This window comes from Alexandromys fortis, unplaced genomic scaffold (assembly GCF_014885135.2).
Source record: "Alexandromys fortis isolate MF-2015 unplaced genomic scaffold, M_Fortis_MF-2015_v1.1 scaffold_25, whole genome shotgun sequence".
NCBI lineage: Eukaryota > Metazoa > Chordata > Mammalia > Rodentia > Cricetidae > Alexandromys > Alexandromys fortis.
This window is the reverse complement of record NW_026067904.1, coordinates 84,763-106,402: the sequence shown is the minus strand read 5'-3', so window position 1 is coordinate 106,402 and position 21,640 is coordinate 84,763. Positions and strand designations below refer to the sequence as shown.

General features: G+C 53.3%; 1 protein-coding gene across 2 annotated transcripts in view; it reads left to right on the top strand.

Moving 5' to 3' along the window:
• Positions 1–8,151: 8,151 nt before the first annotated feature.
• Positions 8,152–21,640, top strand: part of Psd2 (pleckstrin and Sec7 domain containing 2) — a 35,755-nt gene continuing 22,266 nt past the window's right edge. For both annotated transcript variants that reach the window (XM_050135059.1, XM_050135058.1), the window contains exons 1-6: positions 8,152–8,528; positions 9,406–9,840; positions 10,237–10,431; positions 13,922–14,002; positions 18,552–18,664; positions 19,421–19,479. In XM_050135059.1, coding sequence (XP_049991016.1) covers positions 8,161–8,528; positions 9,406–9,840; positions 10,237–10,431; positions 13,922–14,002; positions 18,552–18,664; positions 19,421–19,479 — 1,251 coding nt within the window. In that variant the 5' untranslated portion in view covers positions 8,152–8,160. The remainder of the gene's footprint in view (positions 8,529–9,405; positions 9,841–10,236; positions 10,432–13,921; positions 14,003–18,551; positions 18,665–19,420; positions 19,480–21,640) is intronic.

The following is a 21,640-nucleotide window of genomic DNA, read 5'->3' as shown; positions in this document are numbered from 1 at the left end:
TTTCTGCACCTCTGCCCTGCCTTCCTCCTGCCACTGTGGGCCAGGGCCACGTGTCCCTCTCCTGCCCAAGGCTACCCTTGGCCCGTGTACCAGACCTTATCGCCTCTTGCCTGCTTGAAGACACTGTTTGTCAAGGGTCCCTTCTACAGCATAGTTCCCTGTAAGGGTCATTTCATCAGGAGGCGCCCTGCTATTTCTTCTGGAAAGATTGTTCTTCTGTTGTCTCCAGCCAGGGCCATTGCATCACTCCTCCCTCTAGCAAAGGCTGCCCGGACTCCGCATCCTCTCCTCACGCTCTCCAAGACTCTACTCAGTTGTGAGGTCCCCACTGCCTTCCCTCACTGCTTTTCTCAAGGTCATCAGTGGCCTCCGCCTTGGTACAGCTGAGCCAGCTTCCCATCCTTGCCTGCAACACCCCACATCCTGTCTCCTTCCTTGAGCCGCTTTCTTGGCTTCTAGGTCACTCGTTCTCCCGTTTGCTTCCTATTTCGTGTGTTGCTGCTGGCTCCCTTCTTCTCCCTAGAAATGGGAGCTCTCCAGAGGAGCACTCAAGGGGAGCACTCCCACTCCAGGGGAGCACTCCAGGACTCAATCCTTGCTCAGCTGCCTGGCCAGGACTTTACATTGATTTCACCTACTGTTGCAGTTTTGAGTGCCTGCCACCCGTGCCTTGCTGGCCCCACATGCACCTGTGTGTTCGTGCCCCCAGCCTTACTTCCCCTGTAAACTTCAGGGGCTTGCTCTACACTTCAGCTTTCATGCCAACAGGATGCCTGTACCTCAGCTCCTCCAACATGAGACTGCCGTCCTCCTCCCAGGCCTGTCCCACTCGTCCCTCCCCTCCATCCTTCTGGATGCTCAGGGTCTTGACTCCGCTGCGTTTCTCTTGTTGAGGCTTTGCCAGGTCAAGGTGTCCTGTCTATGGGCCAGAGGTGAAAGAAGAGGCAGCTGTGGACTGCCTAGCACAGCCCCGCCACCTTCTTTCTGCGGCATTGGCACTGTGCTCTTTCCTTTCCTAGGTCACAACCTTTGTCAGATCCAAACTGAAACAGGACCAGGACAGGTCAGGGAAGTGGGAGGAGGATTAAGAGACATTAGGCAGTTAGGGTCTTTGGTGGGTGGGGAAACCCACATGGAAGAAGGTTGGAAAGAGAGGGGGTTCCCTGGGAGCCACTAAGGAACATGAGCATCTGAAATGGGCGGGAAGTGGAGGGGCAACTCTGGGTTCACCTTCTTGGTATTGAAGGAGGCTGAGATCGCTGACAGGCACTGCGCCCCTGCAATAGGCAGTCTTCCTCTATGCGGCCTGCAGCACAGAGCCATCTGATGCAGCACACAGGATGGATCGGATGCCCCAGGGAGCTTCTGAAGCTGGAGCAAGGCAGAGCAGTGGGCAGGTGGCTAGAGCTTGACTCTGTGTGTCTGGATAGTGAAGGTCTTACCCCACAGGGAGGTCAGCTGGGGGCGGGTGGAGTTCCCTGCCCTACCTGACTTGGGGTTTGAAGGCGGAGACTGTGGATTTCATTAATGTTAAGATTTCTCTAAAGAATCACATTGATGTATGCAAATTTTAAGCAAATAAGGGTGCCAGTTGTCTGGGGGCGGCTGGGGAGAGAAAACTAGGGAATGTCAAGAATGACCTTTGTGGAGAGGCCCTGAAAGTCCCAGATGCAAATGTGCACTCATCCCTGGGGCCTCTTCCTGCTCACAGGAGACCACTGAGAGGCCCCCTGAACCTCCACAGCCCACAGGAGGTTGGCCTCCTAGCGGACAGAATGGGCGTGGCTTGTTAACAGCTCCAAGCCTCCCTACCTGAAGGGGATAGTCACTGGAAACCCAGATTTTTGGCTCTTCCTTATCCCCTTGTGTGGTTCATGTGCCTTGAGATGGAGGTAGCTATGAGCTGGCTTTGGGTGGCGGTGCTGGTGTGGCCTAAGGGTGGGGGTTCCTTCTCTGCCCACTCCACTAGTCCCACAGGGGTCATTCTCTGTCCCCTTCCTGATGCTGAACCTCTGAAGCTCTTGCCTTGGTACCTGCTCAGACAGTTGCCAAGGACAACGCCCTCCGAGGCTGAATGGCCTGTGCTCTTCTGAGTCCTCCACCCAGGGCTTGGGCAGCCACCTGGTTCCCCTGCAGACCTGAGAAGCTTCTGGAAGGAAGTAGATGAGGCCCTTCCCTGGATGCAGCCCCCACCCCATTTCCTTCATCACCTTGTGAAATAGGAGTGGCTAGTTTGTCTCATTTTTGTGGATGGCCTGGAGGCTTAGGAAGGTGAGTGACCTTCCTGAGGTTACATGGCTTATGGGGAGCAGAGGTGGTCCCAAGGGTGCTCCTGGGTGGTCATGTTCCCCGTATAGTCCTGGGTTCCTCCTGCCCTGGGGGAGTGGGATGGTGAAGTACTTAGATGACCCAGCTTGGGAAGGTTCCTGTATCTCTTGGATGACAGGGTGAATCCGATCTTCTGACCTTGTGACTGGCAGAGGCAGAGACAGAGAAGGAGATGTGTGGTCTAGGGATACCCCCCAGAAACCCCTTTCACAGTTGCCTACTGTATGCTGTCAGGGGCTTGATAGATTCCCGTGGAGCCCTGGAAGTGCTGGGGTCTGGGCCAGTTTGAGCCCCAGCAGAGCTGACCAGGGTCTGTTTTCAGCGTTTGCTCTATGCCAGACAGGAGGGCATTGGGGCCGATGGGAGGGCTCAGGGTGGGTCCCAGGGGGTAGATAGTAGGTCTATAAATGAGAACATTCCCTTTCTTTGCCAGGGAACCCTGGTGGAGTCTATGGGCAGGGGTCTGAGGTGGAAGGTTCTTGGGGTCTGGACAAGTTGGAGTTGAAGCTTGTCTGGACCCAGCACTTCCAGAACTCCACAAGAATCCACCATGTCCCTGACAGTATGGGCAGTAGGCACCTGTGAGGGGGAACTCTGGGTGGGCTGTGTGTGGGCTTCAGGGGTGTGTGACCCTCCCCAAACACACTGTTGTATAAGTACCACAGCTGACGGATGGTGCCCATGGAGCATCCACCACATCTCAGACAGACTCTGTATACTTTGCACAGGTGAGATTCCATCTGGGGCGGGCTTCCAACCCCATCAGGTGCTGAGCAAGGTCCTCAGCTTGGGAGTGTTCGGAATCCGATGCACGTGGGGAGGGAAGCCAGCGGTTCCTCTACCGGAGCTCCCCGGCACACTGGAGGCAAATCCAGAGAACTTCCAGCTCTGATCCTTGGGACAGCTGTGGCCTCAACACCTCTACAGAATGTCCTCAGACCTTTCTGCATTCCTGGCCTGGGCTCAACGCCCCAGAGACTTAGATTCTGCCTGTCCTGGGTAATTCTCAGCCTTCTGGCACCTGTCATGGCTCTGCTTTATGCCCCATTTCCACCAGGTGGCCTATTCTCCCTCCACCAAGCCATCTGCTGTCACTGTGCACAGCTGTGGTTAGCAAAGGTGCCTCTCCTCCCCATTGTCACCCCATCCTTAGTTCTGGGTCGTCCCTTTCCTGTCTCAAGACTCCACAGGTGGAAGGATTTCTACCCTGGGTGTCGAGTAATGTATGCCTAGCTGTCCTTGACTTTGTCCTTAGGTTTGAAGGCTTCTCATTCTACCTTGACATCCAGAGGAACTGTCTCCTTCCCTCTATGTGTGGGTCTGAGTATGTAAGCACACGTGTACGAACACACAAATGCCTGCTATGCACAGCTAAGCATACAGCGGTCTCACAGAGCAAGCCAGCCTGGAACCTGCCTGCCGGAAACACCTCTACACTGTCCTGGTGCTTCCCACAGCCTCTGGCTTGTGCCCCAGCATGGGGAGGACCATAGAATTGCCTAACCCTGTAGCAGCCTTGCTCTGAGCGTGTTCCTCAGTGTTGCTAGGCTCTGCCAAAAGGGAGAGGTTAATAATCCAAATTACTCAGCCAAAAATATTTATAAAGCACTGTATGTGCTGGGCATGGCCCTGGCTCTGGACTACTGAGCCCATGACAGGTCCCTGCCCTGAGTAGACTCACAGCCTAGTGTCAGGGAGGTGGCCAGGAAATAAACATACAAGGGGTTTGGGGAAGTTGCAGAGATGGCTCTCAGTCAAGTGATTGATGAGTAAGACTGAGGACCCCAGCTTGGATCCCCAGCATTGATATAAAAAGCTGGGTGTATCCTCCTGGTCATGATACACGCCTTTAATCCCAGCACTTGGGAGGCAGAGGCAGGTGGATCTCTGAGTTTGAGGCCAGCCTGGTCTACAGAGAGAGTTCCAGGACAGTCAGGACTATGCAGAGAAACCCTGTCTTGACAAACCCAAACTAAAACCAAATAGCACTACCACCAAACCCAACCCTCCCTCAAAAGCAGGGTGCAGTGGTGTGTTCCAGTAGCCCCTGCTGGGGAGGCTGAGACAGGAAGATCCCTGGGGCTCACTGGTCAGCTAATCTAGGTTCAGTGAGAGACTCTGCCTCAAAATAAGATGGAGAACAGTTGAAGAAGACACCCATGCTGACCTCTGGCTTCCACATACACATGCACACACACACATGCACACACACACATATGAACCTGCACATACATGTGTGTGCGCATGCGCACACATACACCCCCACACACCAGAAACTTAATTAGAAAAGAAGAGTTTCTATTTTCCTTGACACTCCAAAGCTCAGTGAAGTGTGACTGGGTAGTCAGCAGGGCAGGTAGGAGGAGCTTTGGAGTGAGCCTTGATTGGCAGGAAAGATAGTCACCCAATGATCCAGGGGAGTGACATTCTAGGCCAAGGGTACAGCTGGTGCAAAGGCCCTGAGGTGGGAATGAGCTTGGGGAGCAGAAAGAGGCCAGTGTGGCTGGGGAGGAGGCGGCAGAGTGAGCTCAGGCAGGGTCTTTTTAGGCCACGCCGCCGGGAGACTGGGTTTTCATTTAAGGGAGATAGGAATTGCTGGAGGGTTAGGAAGGAGGGAGGCATGCTGTGTTATTTATTTTTGCAGCATCCTCCAGCTGCCATCAGGGAAATGGGGAAGGGGACAGGGTTATCTGAGGAGCAGTTGACATCTGGAAAGTGTGTGGCTCTCCAGTCACTCCTGGCTCAGCCAGCTTCTATTATCATGATGGTCTCCATCTTTGCTGGTGCTGAAAGGCCACTGAGCCCAAGGTCATCCCAAGGGCTGTGGGTAGTGAAAGACTCCTGGAAAGGGGCCTGGATCAGGCTGAGGGCAGGGCCACAGCGGGTCTTGAGTGCTGCCAGCTTGTCATTTGCAGGCGTCTCCCTGAGACAGATGCTCAGTGGCCCAGCTCCTCCTCTCTGCTCATGCCAGCAGGGCTGGAGGCAGGAGGAGCCACTGCTTTGGGCTGACTCTCTTGGTTGAGGTTCTGGGGCCTTGATTTCATGGGAGGGTTCAGCCTGCACACCTCATCTTTCTATCTGCAGAGGGAGCCTGCCCCTGATCTCAAGTCTCTCCTGTGCTGGAGAGCTGAGCTCAGCTGCTGCTAGCCCTGGGGACTTTGCTGTTCTGTGACTAGCCCCCACTTAGCACGCATGACGCTCTGGCAGAGTGAGTCCCTGGTCACATCATGGTTCAGAATGAGGACCTGGAACATTGTTTCACACCTTTTGCCTTGAAACATCCCCTCTGTGTATCCCTCCCAAGACTCAACTACTCTGGGCTCTCCTGGCTCCCAGCCCAGGCAAGCATTCTGGGCCCCTTGCCTAGAGTAGAGCTCAATGCCGCCCCTTGTCTGTTCAGCCCTGGAACTGAGGGCACGGGCCAGTGCCCAGTGCTGGGAGAAACTCCATCCTACTCAAAGCTTCAAGGGGACATGGCAAGGCAGATAGGTCTGGGATAACTTGAAGCAGTTGCTAGTAAGGTTACCCAAGAAGTCCTTGATTTGTCCATACTCCTAGCTTTGGTCTTGTGTGGCTTGAACATCAGGTGGAGCCACTTACACCCTCGAGTGGCTTCAGGAAGATCAGACAGAACCTTAGGCAGAGGGGCTCCCCGCCCTGCTGGGCTCCACCTCTGTGCCTGGGTGCAGGAGTCTGAGACATCTGGCAGGATAGGGGCCTCGATCCCTGCTGCCCTGGGTTGGTGAGATAGTGGGGGACTGGAACCCAGGCAGCAGGCAACTGCCCCACTCCCTCTCTTCCCTTCTATGTTCCCTTTGGAGTCTCAGTTGAAGAGGTGACCTCCTGCCCTCCTCTGGGTGAGCCACTGGAGGGAACCAGTAGAAATAGCAACGGCAGCAGCAGGGATGTAGGACAGACTAGAACTCCCTTACTCAGCACTGAGCCCCAAGGGTCCCTGGTGTCCCAGCATTGGGGCCAGATAGCTTAGAGTTAGTTTGAAGGTGTTTTAAATCTGTGGGCTTTGTGTGTGTGTGTATGTGTCTTTATGTGTGTATATGTGTGCATTTGTGTGTGTATATGTATGTGTGTTTGTGTGTATGTGTTTGTGTGTGTATGTGTGTTTGTATATATGTGTATATTTGTGTGTGTATGTTTGTACATGTGTATGTGTGTGTTTGTGTGTGTGTAAAATCTGAATTTAGAACTCTAGGTAGTCTATGTAGAGAGGCCCTGTCTCAGAAAAAAACAAAAAAATATCCAAACTCTAGGTGGTGACAATGGGCTGGGTGGAGGCCACAGATCCCTCTCTTTCCAGTCATCTTCTACGCAGTGTTTGAAAACCCTGGGTTAATCTTAACTGGTTTATAGTAGCTGAGATCCCCTCAAAGGCCCAATCCCCAGAGCTCGGAACTCATTTTCCTCTGTGGGCTCACATAAGTGCAAAGTCCTCCTGGAATTGACCTCTGTTTCCTGCAGGCCTGACCCAGTGACCTGAGGCAGGCCTGGCAGGCTGAGTCCCCAGGTGAGACGCAGGATCAGGCAGACACCAAGGTTCACGCTCTTATCTCCTCCCCTCTGCAGCTCGTTCCGCTGCCGCCCAGGAAGCTGGCCCCTCCCACTCCCCTCCAGCTCCTCCCTCTCCTCCTCCAGCCCTCCCCCCCTCCAGCCCCTACCTCTCCTCCTCCAGCCTCTCCCGAGCCCAGATAGACCTCTCCAGAAGAAAGCAGGCTCTTGAGGGTCATCAAGGCTCCCAAGTGGAGCAAGGAAGTAACTCAAACCAGAAACAGGAAAGGTCCCGACACCTCCGCGGCTTTCCAGGGTGCTGGGGCAGGACTGGCTGGAGCCTCTGGGGGAGGTCACTTGGGAGGGTAGCCTAGACTACAGGGGGCAGAGGTAGAGGGGAGAGAATGGGCGAGTGAGGCCACAGCCCATTGCACATGGCTTCTGCCTTCCTAGCTAGGATGACATTGGGCTGGAAGCCTCTGGAAGGTGGGCAGAGCAGAGTGTGGCTCTTCCTGCTTTGCTTTCCCCAGAGTGCTTCTCAGAGGTCTTCCTTGAGCTCTTCCTTAAGACTTGACAAACTCCTGTGGGGGCCCTCACGAAGAAGGGAGCCCCGGACCTCTTCTTCCTTTCTCCTGCCGTTGCCAGATGTTCGAGGCTTGGCCTCAGTGCAGCCCTGCACCCGCCCAGCACCCTGGACAGCGGCTCCCGGTGGGCCCCCCTGTGGCTGACGGCTGTCTCCAGGCTTTCCTCTGGCCTCCCTGGAATGCTCCCTGTCAGCATCCAGCTGCACTTCCGTGCATTTCCGGGACTTCTCTCTTAGAGCCCCCTTTAAAAGCAACTCCCGGGTCAATTTCCTCCACTAGTTATAAATGCAGGATACTCTGTTCCTGCAGCCTGGGCTGAGAACACGTGGAGAGGCACATGGCGGGCGAAGATCAGCCTGGGGTTTGTCTCCTTTTACTAGGAATATCACAGAGGGACCTTCAAGAGCTGTGGGACACTTGCCCAGTTCCTCACTGCCTGGGTCTTCCTCAAGGGACTTTGGTGGATTCTGAGGGACACAACAGAGACCCTAAGAAGTAATAGAGAAGGCAGGAGCTAGGGTACAAAGTCCCAGCCACGGGCAGGAGGAGAGCTGGGGGTAAACCTAGCTCATTCCTCAACTGAAAGTTACTAAGGAGATCACTATGGCCATCCTGCACTGGTCTCATAGGACTTTAGATTCTCTGACTTCTGCCCTGTCTGGCTGACTCTGTCTTTCTCTCTCCATCTTCTGTCAAGGTTTTTGGAGCCCTAGGGCTGGCTGGGTCAGGTGGAAGTGTCACTGTCATGGATGAAGAAAAGCTCCCATGTGAACTGCGTGAGGAAGGAGGTGCTATTCAGAACCACGGCCCGGAACCTGAAGGGGAACCTGGGGTCCAGAATGGAATGGAAGCCCAGGAAGGCCCAGGCAGCCACATCAGTAGTCCAGTCAGTGAGAAGACAGGCACCTTAGAGGGCGCCATGGAGCCCATGGGAGACTCAGATGTGGCCCTGCCTGGCCTTAGCCTCTCTCTCACCAATGGCCTGGCCTTGGGACAAGATGGGAACATTCTGGAAGATTCCATGGAATCCAGGCCCTGGAAGGCTAGTGAACCAGCAGAGGAGGAGGATCTCTCCAGGAGTCTCTGTCCAGAAGCTGAAGATTCTCAGCTGGGGTGAGTGGGTACCCTGAACGCCCCCCCCCCCCACATTTCTATCTCTAGTGATATGATCCGGGGCTAGCCCCTTAGTCTCTCTGGGAGTCTGAGATTTCCTGTCCCCATTTTCAGCTTCTGAGTGTTTTGAGAAGTCAGAGCCCTGCAGGGGATTTCAGAGGCAAGCAGGCTTTCTGTCCCCCACCCCAGCACTTGGCCCCCACAATCCGTAATGAGCAGTCTCTGCGTGGGGCTGCACTCTGCCTCCCCAGCTGACAGTGGAGCTTTAAGTTCACTCAAATCGTCCAGATGTGAAAGGCAGGTTATCCGGGCCTTTCTCCTACCTCAGGATGACCCCAGGGGTGCAGGTCTTGTTGCTCGTCCCTCCCAGGGAACTTTCCTGGTGCTTTGAATAAGTTGTACCAGGAACCATGTGTCTATCCCAGCCAGTGCAGTTACAGTCTGTTTCTTAGTAGAAGGTAGAGAAACTGGTCTTTGGGTACCACTAGACAAGAAGGCAGGGATGGGCAGGCAATGTATAAAGGCCAGGAATTCTGGGAAGAACATACACAAGTCTTGTAGAGTGTAGCTGTAGGCCCGCTTGCCTGAATGGCAGGTGCACAGGGGTGTGTAAATATGTATAGGGGGACATATGTGTAGCTCCAACCTTTTCATTGGGTGTGTGAGTATGCATGGGGGGATTCATGTGTGTGTGTGTGTGCGTGCATGCACAAATGTATGTGTCTAGCTAGATCCATTGGCATTTGCACAGGAAGTGTGTGAATATGCACGGGGTTTGCATGCACGCAGGTGCTCATGTGTGTGCGGTCAGTTCCTAGAGACTGGGAGTGTGGTAGCTAGCCTTAGTATGGGGTACATCTGCTCTTGCCTTTTCTAGGCTGGACTGCTCCGGGGAGCCAGATGTGCGGGATGGCTTCAGTGCGACTTTTGAGAAGATTCTGGAGTCAGAGCTGTTGCGGGGTACCCAGTACAGCAGCCTGGACTCTTTGGATGTGCTCAGTCTCACTGACGAGAGCGACAGCTGTGTCAGCTTCGAGGCCCCCCTCACACCTCTCATCCAGCAACGGGCTCGAGACAGCCCTGAGCCCGGGACTGGGCTGGGCACTGAGGGGGATCTGGGGGCAGCTGGTGGTGGTGATGGGGAGCTGGGCAGCCCCCTGCGGCGGTCCATCTCTAGCAGCCGCTCAGAGAATGTCCTGAGCCACCTGTCTCTCGCATCGGTGCCCAATGGGTTCCATGAAGATGGACCCGGGGGCTCGGGAGGGGACGATGAGGATGACGAGGACACGGACAAGTTGCTGAACTCTGCCAGGTGAGGAGGGTTGGGTGCTGGGGGGGCCACCAAGCAGATAGGGGAACTGAAACCCAGAGGCAGCAAAGCATTCTGGGCATGACAGTGTCTATAATCCACAAGCCCTCGCAAGGTCACCTTGTCTGTCCTCAGCATGCAGACAGTCTCTTCAGTCTTGAGGGTGCGCTCTGCTCTTCCGTTCCAATAGCTCAGAGTAGGTCATATTGCTATGCTGAGGGCACAGCCACGTCTGACTTCACTTGAGCCACTCTGGAAGTCTGGCTCGATGCTTTCCTGTTGCAGTGAAGCCTCTTTGCCTCCTCTGCCCATTCCCCTCTCCTCCAGTGGATTTTCAGAGGCCTGGGATCCCTCTTAGCCACGCACAGGGCCTCTGATCCCCCTCCTTTCCATTTGCAGCGACACCAGCCTCAAGGATGGCCTGTCAGACTCGGACTCAGAGCTGAGCAGCTCCGAGGGACTGGAGCCTGGTGGCACAGACCCACTGGCCAATGGGTGCCAGGGGGTCAGCGAAGCCGCTCGCCGGCTGGCCCGCCGCCTCTACCACCTTGAGGGCTTCCAGCGCTGTGATGTGGCTCGGCAATTGGGCAAGAAGTGAGTGTGTCTCCCCAGCTCCTTTCCCAGACAAAGCAGACCCACTGTTGTCCCCAGCCAGAAAAGGGTGCCGATGACTTCCTTCAGGGGTGGCTGGTGCCAGGAGCTCCCCCCAGGCTCTCAAGTACCTCCTCCTGTCACTGTCCTCATTCTTGACCTCGCCCTAAATCTGTTTCCTTTCTGGGCTGCTTGGGAGAAGGTGGCTGCTGTCAGGGAGGGGGTGGTGACGGGCGGCCCCTCAGGGCTGGGGCGGGATCGGGGATGTGGTTATGGTGTCCTGGAGGGCAGTAGAGAGGACAGAATAAGTTGACAGGACTGGAGCTCTACCCAGTGGGGTCAGGTGGAGGGACCAGGGGTAAATGCCTGGGAACTGGAGGTAAAAAATGGTGCCTGTCTTCATTAAGCCAGCCTGTCTAATGGGGACCAGCCGAAGGGACTGGCCATCCAAAAGCACAGGGCATAACCTTCAGACTGGGTGCAAAGGACACTAGGTAGGTAGAAGTTCTGAGGAGGATTGGGGACCCGGTGTGTGTGATGTGGATGACATATTCTGAGTATGTTTGAACACAGTATGGCCCTTGCCTTGGCCTTTCTATCCACAGGGACTCCATCACCCCAGCAAGGCTTGCGGGTGGGGGGGGGGAGTTGGCCTGTGCCACTCACAAGGCTAAGGAAGATTATCTGACCTGGCTCAGGCTTAGATCGGGTTTAAAGTCTTAGGAGGCTTTCTTGCACCCTCTGAAGCTTCCCTGTGTCTTCGGTGGGTTTGAGCCCTTCCTGAATTCACAGCTCATGTACTCCTCTGGCAGGCTTTGGGGGATGGGTTCCTGCCGTGTTTCTATGGCGCCCTCTGCAGGCTCTTCCAGGAATTTCTGCTGTTCGCCCTTCCCATTCAAAAAGCGGTGTGTGTGTGTGTGTGTGTGTGTGTGTGTGTGTGTGTGTGTGTGAAATTTCCAACTTCTTATCTCCAACTCGCGGGTCTTTTGCCCTAGGTAGCTTCTGCCCCCTTCCTTTTTTAGCCTCATCCAGGTGGGTTCTTGCCACTCCGTGCCCGCTTTAGAAACCTCCCTTTCTGAGCACCGAGGGCTTAGTTAGGGTATTGGAAGCGGGTGGCTGCTACCCATTTGTCAGCAACATCAACACAACTGCTCGCTTGTTTCTATTTCAAGTTTTTTATTATGAATATTTCGAGCATATACAAAGCAGATAAGCACCACATCAAACTTTTCCTATGCCCACTATGTGACTTCAGAGTGTTCTGAGGTCTCTCTGTGTAGCCCAGGCTCGTCACCAAGTCCCTCTGCCTCAACCTCCCAGATGCTGGGATCATGGGTGTGTATCAACGCACCCAGCTCTCAGCTTTGATCTTCTGTTATTCTTTCCTTGTCTATCCCACAGCCCCCCCCCCATTTGTTGGAAGTATATTCATACACTTATCATTCAACTCACAAGTACTTAGGCTGTATCTCTAGCCGATAAAAAAATTTTTAAAGTATAATTCCATTATAACAGTTAACAAAATTCACAAAAATTCTTCATTATCTCCAACATTTGATGTATTTTATTTTCTCTGAGTGTTTCAAAAACATTGACTTGGTCAGGTGTGGTGGTGCAGGCTTGTTATCCCAGCTCCTGGGAGCCTGAGGCAGGAGGGTCACAAGCTTAAGGCTTGCCTGGGCTACACAGTGAGTTCAAGAACACTCTGGGAAACTTAGTGAGGCACTATCAGAAATATATAAGCTAAAAATAGGACTTGGCTGTAGCTCAGCATAGAGTACTTTGACTTATGTGCATGAGGCCCTGGGTTCAATCCTCCATACCACCACCAAAAAATATGAATAGATAAAAATTGTGTGCTGGAATATGAATCACAGGTTCCACTTGGTCCTCTTTTTCACAAGTGGCATTTTAATGCACAACCAGCCACTTTTCTCTTTTTCATTTCTTTTTCCTTTTCCTCATGTCTCCCCCCGTCTGTCTGTCTCTGTCTGTGTGGCGCATGCATGTACATCTGTGTGTATGCCTGCATGTACATATGGAAGCCAGAGGTTGGGCTGGAGTGTCTTCATCTATTGCTTTGACACACTCTGTTCTGAGCCAGGCTCTCACTGAATCTGGAGCGCACGGACTGGCTAGGCTGCCCGGCCAGCAAACTGCAGGGGTCCTCTTGTCTCCACACCCCCAGTGATGAGATTACACGTCCGTGCCACCACGCTGGGTTCTTACCTAGGTGCTAGGGATCAAAACTCAGGTCCCCGGCTGTAGGCAGAGTGTCTGGGTCTTGGCAGCTGCTCCCAAATATTCAGAGACTTATTCATTATGAATTTTAAATGCCCGGCAGATGGCTTAAGCTTGTCTTCAGCCAGCACTTACAACTTGAATCAACCCATTTCTAGTAATCTGTGTGCTGCCCCAAGGCTCGTTTACCTCATCTATGAACAGCCCTGCCTCTGGTGTTGCTCAGTCCCCTCCACCAGCTCTCTCCCTGGTCTAGACCCTGAATGGGGCTGCTCTCAGAGCTCTGCCTTGGGCTTGCACATGAAAAGAAAATATTTTAAATTCATATGTATGGATGTGTGTGTTGTGCGATTGTAGGCTACATGTGTGCGGATGCACAAGGAAGCCAGAAGAGGGCGATAGAACCTCTGTGGCTGCATTGCAGGCAGTTGTGAGACACCTGCCGTGGGTGTTGGGAACCAGACTCACGGCCTCGCTGGGAATTGAACCCAGGGCACTGTGCATGGTAGGCAGACACTCAGAGCTTCACCGCTAGTCCATCTGTACCTTTAAAAGTTTTACTTATTTATTTTTGAGACATGGTCTCGGTATGTAGGCAGGTTGGTCTCAAGCCCCCGAGGTGACAGGTGAGCACTGCTACACAGAGTCCCCTGCACTTTCTTCTCCAAAGGGCTCAGATCTCACAATCCAAGCTTTCTCTAACAAGGTTACTCCCTCAGGGATTCAGCTAGCCCTGTCCTTGTCATGAGCTCTGACATCTCCACCTTCTCAGTCATTTCCTTTTCCTTTCTGGTGACCTCAGCATCCTAAAATTTCTCACCGTGGCTACCTTTCTTTCTGGCCCCATTCTCCGTATGTCTCTACTTCGTAGGTACGGTGTTATCTTCAAAGTCTGTAGCCACGGCCTAGTCTTTCCTGTGGCCTGAGGTCTTGCCCCTGCCTCACCTCTTGTTGACCCTCCAGTGGCTTGATGTGACGTCATATCATCTCCTATGCTGGGGATACTTGGCATCACCTCACCCCTACTCACTTCACTGAGCAGGCTCTTACCTGAGCTGGCCGAGACATCATCTCCTGAACTCCCACATCAAGGTTGATCTATCTGAGCTGAGCAACCAGAGGGGAGGCAACTCAGGATCTGGAGAGATCTGGGAGGCGGTTAAGGGTTCTCTGGGGCCCACTTCCCCAGTACCTGCCATCCTGGGACTTAGACCCTGTTTCTAACTGACATCCCGTGATGCTTTCTTGGCAGCAATGAGTTCAGCAGGCTGGTCGCTGGGGAGTACCTCAGTTTCTTCGACTTCTCAGGCCTCACGTTGGACAGAGCGCTCAGGTCAGTGGGGCTGGGCTGGGACAGTGGCCACAGGTGGTAGAACAGCACACCTGGATTGTCATTCCAGGTGTACCATGACTTGCTGCACAACTTTTACCCCTTTGGTGAAGCTGTAAGGAAGGGGAAACTATGGGTAGCAGGTGTCCAACAACTCCGCAAATGCCAGCCAGTGTGATGGGTGCTCAGGATTTGAAGGTGGGCGTGTGGTCGTGGCTCTTAGGGCTTTCCTGTGTGGTGCACTTCCTGCCGGCCGGATGCCAGAGGTCTTCAGACACCTGGCCTGCTTTGATGGTAAAGGAGGGTCAGTTGAGGGCCTTAGGAGGAGGAGGGGTGGGATAGGTGGATGTAGCCCAGCGTCATCCAGAAAGATGTTAGGCCAGGCCTGAGGAGGCAAGGGCAACATCTCCGAGCTAAGGGCTATGCCCACAATGTTGGATCCTCCTGTATGTCTCTTATACCTAAAACATTTTAAATATATTGCTTTTTCAAGACAGGATTTCTCTGTAGCTCTGTAGGGTGAGCCTGTCCTGGAACTAGCTCTTGTAGACCAGGCTGGCCTCGAACGCACAGCGATCATCCTGCCTCTGCCTCCCGAGTGCTGGGATTAAAGGTGTGTGCCACCTCCGCCCTACCATTTTATAATTATTTTTAAGATTTATTTTTTTTATGATGTATACAGTGTTCTGCCTGCATGTACACCTGCACACCAGAAGAGGGCGCCAGATCTCATTACAGATGGTTGTGAGCCCCCATGCAGTTGTTGGGAATTGAACTCAGGACCTCTGGAAGAGCAGCCAGTTCTTTTAACCTCTGAGCCATCTCTCCAGTCCCCATCTCTTATAATTTTTAAAAATCAGTTTTAATTCTTTTCCCCTCTGTCTTGGTTGGGATATTTTCTGTTGAATTCCAGTATACTTGCCATTCTGCTATGTCCAACGCATCACTGAAGCCAATGAACTTACTGAGGGGCTGGGGGGATGGTTGTACATGGGTAGGAAGAGTGAAGACCACAGGTTAGACCCCGGGAATCGATGTAAATGCCAGGTGAGCCTGTTATCTCCCTATAATCCCAGTGTGTGGGAGGCAGGACAAAGGGGAACCCTGGAGCAGACTGGCTATCTAGGCTGGCCATATCAGCATGTTCAAATGAGAGACCCCCCCCCCACCTCAATATCCAAGGTAGGAAAGCAACTAAGGAAGACACTTGATGTCAACCTCTGGCCTCTGTGTGCACGTGAACACACATGCGTCTGCACAAATTGAACTCAGGCATGCAGGGCTGGAGAGATGGCTCAGTGGTTAAGAACTCAGGCATGCATACCACACATGCATACATACCCCCCAAAAACCTCATTAAGTTTTTAATTCTTGGTTACATTTTACATTTCTAGAATTTCCATCATATTTAAGCTTTAAAATAAATTTAATTCTATGTGGGACTCCCCATCTTCTTACTAACTCATCTGAATCACATATATCTGTGGTTTTGTAGTGTATTTGTGATTTGTTTGCATGTGTATGTGTGTGTATGTGTTTGCATGTGTATGTGTGTATGTGCATGTGTGCACGTGTAGGAACACGTGTGTAGAGGTTGAGGTTGATGTCAGAGTCTTCCTCAATTGCTCTCCACCGTGTTATCTTAGGTAGAGTCTCTCAGATGAACTCAGGGCTCACGACCTACCTAGCATGCTAGCACCCTCTCCCTGCCTTCTGATCGCTGGGATTGCAGCGGGTTGTTGGACAGGCTGATGTGTGTCCACCTGACAGCTATAGGTTCTAGGGATTTGAACTCCACACCTCATGCTTGCATGGCAACTGCTCTTTTCATTGAGTCGACATCTCACTAGTCCTCACCTTGTGTCTGTTTCTGTTTGCTGCTTGTTCTCTTGGGTTTCCAGCACCTATTCTATTAGTTTGCCCAGCCCTTCCTTTATAAGGCACAGTTCCTCAGCCAGACTGACTCTGAACTCCAGCCTTGCACAGGGAGCCTGCTGTGTCATCGGGACTGCTCCCCTTGATGGTGGTGAATCCTCATTTTACCACCTCCTCTCAGCAAAAATGCCCTGCCCCCATCCCTCTACTTCTAGAAGGCTTTCTGCTTAACTTTGCAGCTCCGTAACTGTCATGCCTCCAGAGTCTGGCAACTGTGTGCTCCTGTGCTTAGAGCCCCGCAAGACTCCAGATTTGTTTTTCTAGCCCCAAGAAAGGATCCAGTGTATTGCCTTTTGCCCAAGGGCTTTGTTGGCAATGCACCCAGGGAAAGGGTGGATGTCACGTGTCAGTCTGCTCCATCTTGAGATTGTGGGCCTGTGGTTCTTGTTGCCTCACCTGTAGCTGAAGGAAGTGCTCTCTGCCACTGGTGGGGATGCAGATTGCTCTGCTGCAAAGACTTGAGCTGAGTCTTTGGAGTGCGCCAGAATGAGGGCTATCAGAAGGACAGTGTTAAGTGGGACTGGCTCACCACCAGAGGCGTGGGTGTTGGGCTGGGAGCCTTCTCTATTGGTTCCTAGAGCGAGGTTTCGCTGTCCAGAACCTGTAGAGCTGCAAAAGGCAACGGGTGTGGAGTAGCACATAGCAGTGTGCCAGCAGCCATTAATCCAGCGGTGCGAAGGTTCCCGAAGGGGTCTGGAGGGAGAGGAGAGGTCTGAGGATGCCGTGGAGTGAGGAGGACAGATGGACATGAGAGCCTGCTCAGGAGATAGAGGGGAAAGCGGCTGGGACTGAGATAGTGAGAATATAGGCAATGGTGGGGCTGAGCCCGGGGGTAGGCGAGAGTGTGAGGGAGGAGATGTGGGGCTTGGGGGGTTGGTAAAGAGCCCCTGGGAATCAGGATCTGGAAGGATGGGGCTGGAGTTTAGAATGTACAGTGGATTGGATCTGGAGAGATGGTTCAAAGGTTAAGAGCACTGGATGCTTTTTCAGAGGACCCAGGTTCGATTCCCAGCACACATAAAGAGGCTCAGAATCGTAATCTGTAATTCCAGTCCCAGGGGATCCTCTGCCCTCTTCTGGCCTCTGTGCATCCTGCGCACATGTGCACAAATATACATCAGGCTCTCACTTGTCCTTATCAAGTAAAAAAAAAAGAAACGCAGTGGGGTATGAGGGGACACAGTGAAGAGGACAGGCCAGACAGGGAGAGGAGGAGAACCGGATATTGTGTAGGGGGTGATTTTCTATAATAGTAGATCACTTAGGATTGAATTTCAGGAGTTCTCTTCAGTTTGGAATGACTTGGAGATCTCCGAGGGGAAAGGTTGGCTGTAGGTCCCAGGGTCTTAGGCACCTCAGAGATTGCAGGTATTTTGGGCCACAGCAAAGAAACCATAGGGAAACTAGGACACGTTGTCTTGTGAGTCCAGACCGAGGCCCAGGCAGGTTCAGCTTGGGGTGTCCCTTCTCAAGGAAAGGGTGTGCTTAGGACCAGGTGACTGCCTTTGGCCCCATCTTCCAGTACTTCTGGTTTGGGGATCAGCTTCCAGGTATCCCTAAGAGTGAACTGACCTTTGACCTTGGTATTGAGAGGAATTATTAGATGGAAAGAATGTCCCAGAGGGGCCCCAGTTGCTCAGAGGCCCAGAATAGCGTTGCTCTGCCTGATTGTGAAGATGGTGTGCTGAGATAGCACCTGGGTGTGTGGTCCAGGGACAGGAGGGGTCTGGGCCATCAGCAAGGCCACAATATGAAGGATGTGGATGTTTCTCCGGGGTTTGGGGGGAGCCAGGGAAAGGTTTTGAGTGGCTATGGGTGGGTTGAGATTGCCTGTGTGTCTACAAGGCAGATATAATGTGTGGGGTGCTAGCTGGGAGGCTGGGGTAGGTGCCCTGAGCACATGATGAGAGTAGATTAGGGGGAAGAGGAGGAGGAGGAGGAGGAGGAGGAGGAGGGATTGAGATAAAGACAAAAGGAAGGCTAGGCCTGGTGGCACTGTGCCTTTAATCCCAGCACTTGGGAGGCAGAGGCACGTAGATCTCTGAGTTCAAGGCCAACCTGGTCTACACAGTGAGTTCCATGACAGCCAGAGCTATGCGCGGAGAGACAGTATTTCAGAACAAACAACTCCCCACCCCAGAAAAATGAAGAACAAATCACAGAGACGTGGGGTAGGGGAATGAGAATGGAGGGGTGGGCCTAGGGCTCAGCTGATGGAGAGCAGGGGTCTAGGAAAGGCTGAAGAGGTGCATGCTGATGGGTGGGGCTGGCAGTCTAGGATAAACTCATAACTGACTCTGAGGTGCCCGTCTGTCTCGTTCGGATCCATCCCCCTCCTGCTTCCAAAAGGGTGCTGCAGGAATGAGAGAGGGAGAGGGAGGGAAGGAGGGAGGGAGAGAGAGAGAGAGAGAGAGAGAGAGAGAGAGAGAGAGAGAGAGAGAACCCAGAGGCCACCCTGAAGGGTTGGGGGATTCTCCTGGGCATGCAGAGGGTGTACTGGGGTACAGGAACACAAGTCTCATGTGTGTTTGTGTGTGGGGAATAGGTTTTCTATTCCAGTGAGAAGATTGAATTAGGGGCTCTGAGATTCACTCAGCAACCTTGGATTACATTCTAGAACCTTCCTGAAGGCCTTCCCACTGATGGGGGAGACGCAGGAGCGAGAACGAGTCCTTACCCACTTCTCCCGCCGGTACTGCCAGTGTAACCCAGACGACAGCACGTCAGAAGGTACAGCCCTTCCTGACCCACCTCCCCCATCTCTTGCCTGGCTGAGTCCTGGTCTTCTCGCTCTCCAGTCACCTCTGTCCTGCAGGCAGGCCCAGGAGGCCATCTGCTCTGGCAAACACTAGGTGCTCAATTGAGATCGAATGAGTAGTTTGGTGTGGTGACTCATATCTGAGATCCCAGGCACTGTGGGAGGAGTCAGGAGGACTAGTTCAAGCTTGAGGTCAGCCTGGGCAGAGGGAGACCCTGCCTCAAAAAACAAAACAATACAATGTCCAGTGAATATCAGATGGCCTGCTGGACAGGAGAGCCCAGTGAGTCTTGCTCATTGTCATTCTGTTCCTGGTGCCTGTAGGTCCTTCCTGCACTCAGTCCTTTAACATAGTCCATTCCCCATGTCTCCCATCACAGCGCTGACTTTCTGTAGGGGAGGGGGAGTTCCATGCAGGTCACTTGCAGGGGCAGGACTTGCCACATGGATGGACCTGAATCATGGGCACTGAGGGACTAAGTCTCTTATTGCTATTGTAGGGACATGGGCTTGGGCTCAGAGCCTTTCCTAGGTCTAAGGTACATGGTAACTTTGTCCGCAAGGCGCAGACATCTGGGCTAGAGCCTCCTGAGGGTGGTTAGGGGTTCTGGGGAGTTGGGCATCACCCAGTGCTTGGGGGCAGATGTCTGGCTTCCTTAGGCTGGCGGGTGGGAGACCCTGGGTGGAATGAGTGGGTTCTCACTGAGAATCCCTTGTTTTCTGTGTAGATGGGATCCACACGCTGACCTGTGCCCTGATGCTACTGAACACAGACCTGCATGGACATGTGAGTAGGGACTGTCGAGGGCAAATGTGCTCTCCCTGGCCCCTGTCATTGAGGGCCATCGATAGCCCTCCCTCCTGCTGGAACCGTTAATCAGGGACAGTTTTCTCCTGGCAGACCCGGGAGCTGGCTGCCTGCCTTGCTTCTAGATTTGACCCTGTCCTGGTTGTATCTACTGGTTCTGCCTGGGTTCTGGCTCCCGAGAACAGTGAGGACAGTTGAGGCTCATGGAAATTTTCCTTTTTGATTTTTGAGACAGGATCTCTCTGTAGTAGCTCTGGCTGTCCTGGAACTCTCTCTGTAGACCAGGCTGGCCTCAGACTCGGAGATCCGCCTACCTCTGCCTCCCGAGTGCTGGGATTAAAGGCGCGCGCCACCACTGCGCCCGGCTGAGTCGCATGGGAATTTAAGACAGGACAAGCTATCAGGACATATCTGAGGTGGAGCCCATGCCTTGCTCTACCATGGATGTCTGCTCTTCCATCTCTCCTCTAAAAGCCCAGATGTGGCCTTCCTGACATGTCAAGCCCCAGACAGCTGGTCTCTGCCAATCACATGGCAGGTGACTCCTAAGGGGGCTCCTCCTAACCCCTCACTCTTGTCAGGCCAGTGAGTGGAAGGATAGGTGTGGGGTGCCCAGGCCCCAGGCTGCCTCCAGGCTTCCCACTCTCACTAATTCCTTCTTCCTTCCTCTGTTGGCTACTGCTCTGGGCGCCCCTGCCCTCCCTTCCTCAGGTGGTAAGTTCTGTTGTCAGAGTATGCATGCCGTGTGCTAAGCCCTGCCTCCATCGCCCCTCGTGTCCTGTCACACCATCCGCCCCACCCAACCACTCTCTGGCCAGCACTCACTCAGGGGTGGTCAGAGCCCTTCCTGGGAGCCAGGCAGATCTTAGTAACTCAATGACAACAGGCCAGCATGTCTGGTTCTAGTGTAAACCAGAAAAGTCCAGGCGACATGGGGTCTAAGAAAAATCTGGGCTAGACTAGCTTCCCAGCCCATTCTTGCCTCCCTTGGGTAGCTATGGGATCCTGGGCAAGTCACATTCCCCTCCCGGTCTCAGGTTCTGCATCTTCTCAGGCCAGTGATGATGCCCTCTAGTGTCTTGGGGAGAACCAAGAGTGGCAGCAGTCCGTGTCAAGTGCCAGGGCCTGACCCTGGCAAGGGTTTTGCTGTGAACAATGCTATCACGTGCCCACTGGTATTATTTACTATGTATACAGTATTCTGCCTGCATGTGTACCTGCACCCCAGGAGAGGGCACCAGATCTCATTATAGATGGTTGTGAGTCACCATGTGGTTGCTGGGAATTGAACTCAGGACCTCTGGAAGAAGAGTCAGTACTCTTACCTGCTGAGCCATCTCTCCAGCCCTCATTGCTACTCTTATAACTTGAGTGATGGACAACCTGTGGGTATATCGATGAGGCTGGCGGCAGCCGGAGTGGCTGAGGGAGAGGAGGAGTGGCCAGCTGGGTTTGCGGGCACTTGTATGTATATGATATGTATTCCCCATGAGTGGAAGTGGACTGAACACCCTGTACGAGTCAGCTCTTTCCCCGAGCTCGCTCCCTCTGTTCACAGTGTGGTTAGCTGCTTGAAAAGAAGTGCTAATTACACCCCTCCACACGGTGCCCATTCTCCAGACGGTGGGCCTTAGCTGGCCTGGACCCTTCAGCTGAGGAGGGAGCGGTGGTTGGATTGGGCCTTCACACTGTTGCAGACTCTGAGCAGTAGCTCCCCGGAAGCAGTGTTGCTCAGCAAGCGGAGGGGAGGGACACATGGGTTAGGCTTCTCTGTGTTTGCCCACAGCACAGCTGGTATGGCCTGGAACAAACCTCTTAACTCCCCAAGCCTCTATTTGTTCCCCCATCTTGTAACCCCTGCCTGTGAGTCTCTCTCTTTTTTTAAAAATGTATTATTTTATTTTGTGTGCTGTGGTGTTTTGCCTGCATGTACGTGTGAGGGTGTCAGGCCTGGGCAGTGAAGCTCCTGAGGGGTGGAAGATCCTGGGGAAAATGTGGGCTTTGACTCCTGTCTTTAAGGCTTCCTTCCAGGTGAGCCATAAGCACAGGCTAGGATCGGTCTTACCTCAGTCCCGTGCCAGACTTTCAGAGGAAGAAGCTGGCTGCCCTGGGTCAAAAGTGGTTGCCAAGGGTCATCCTC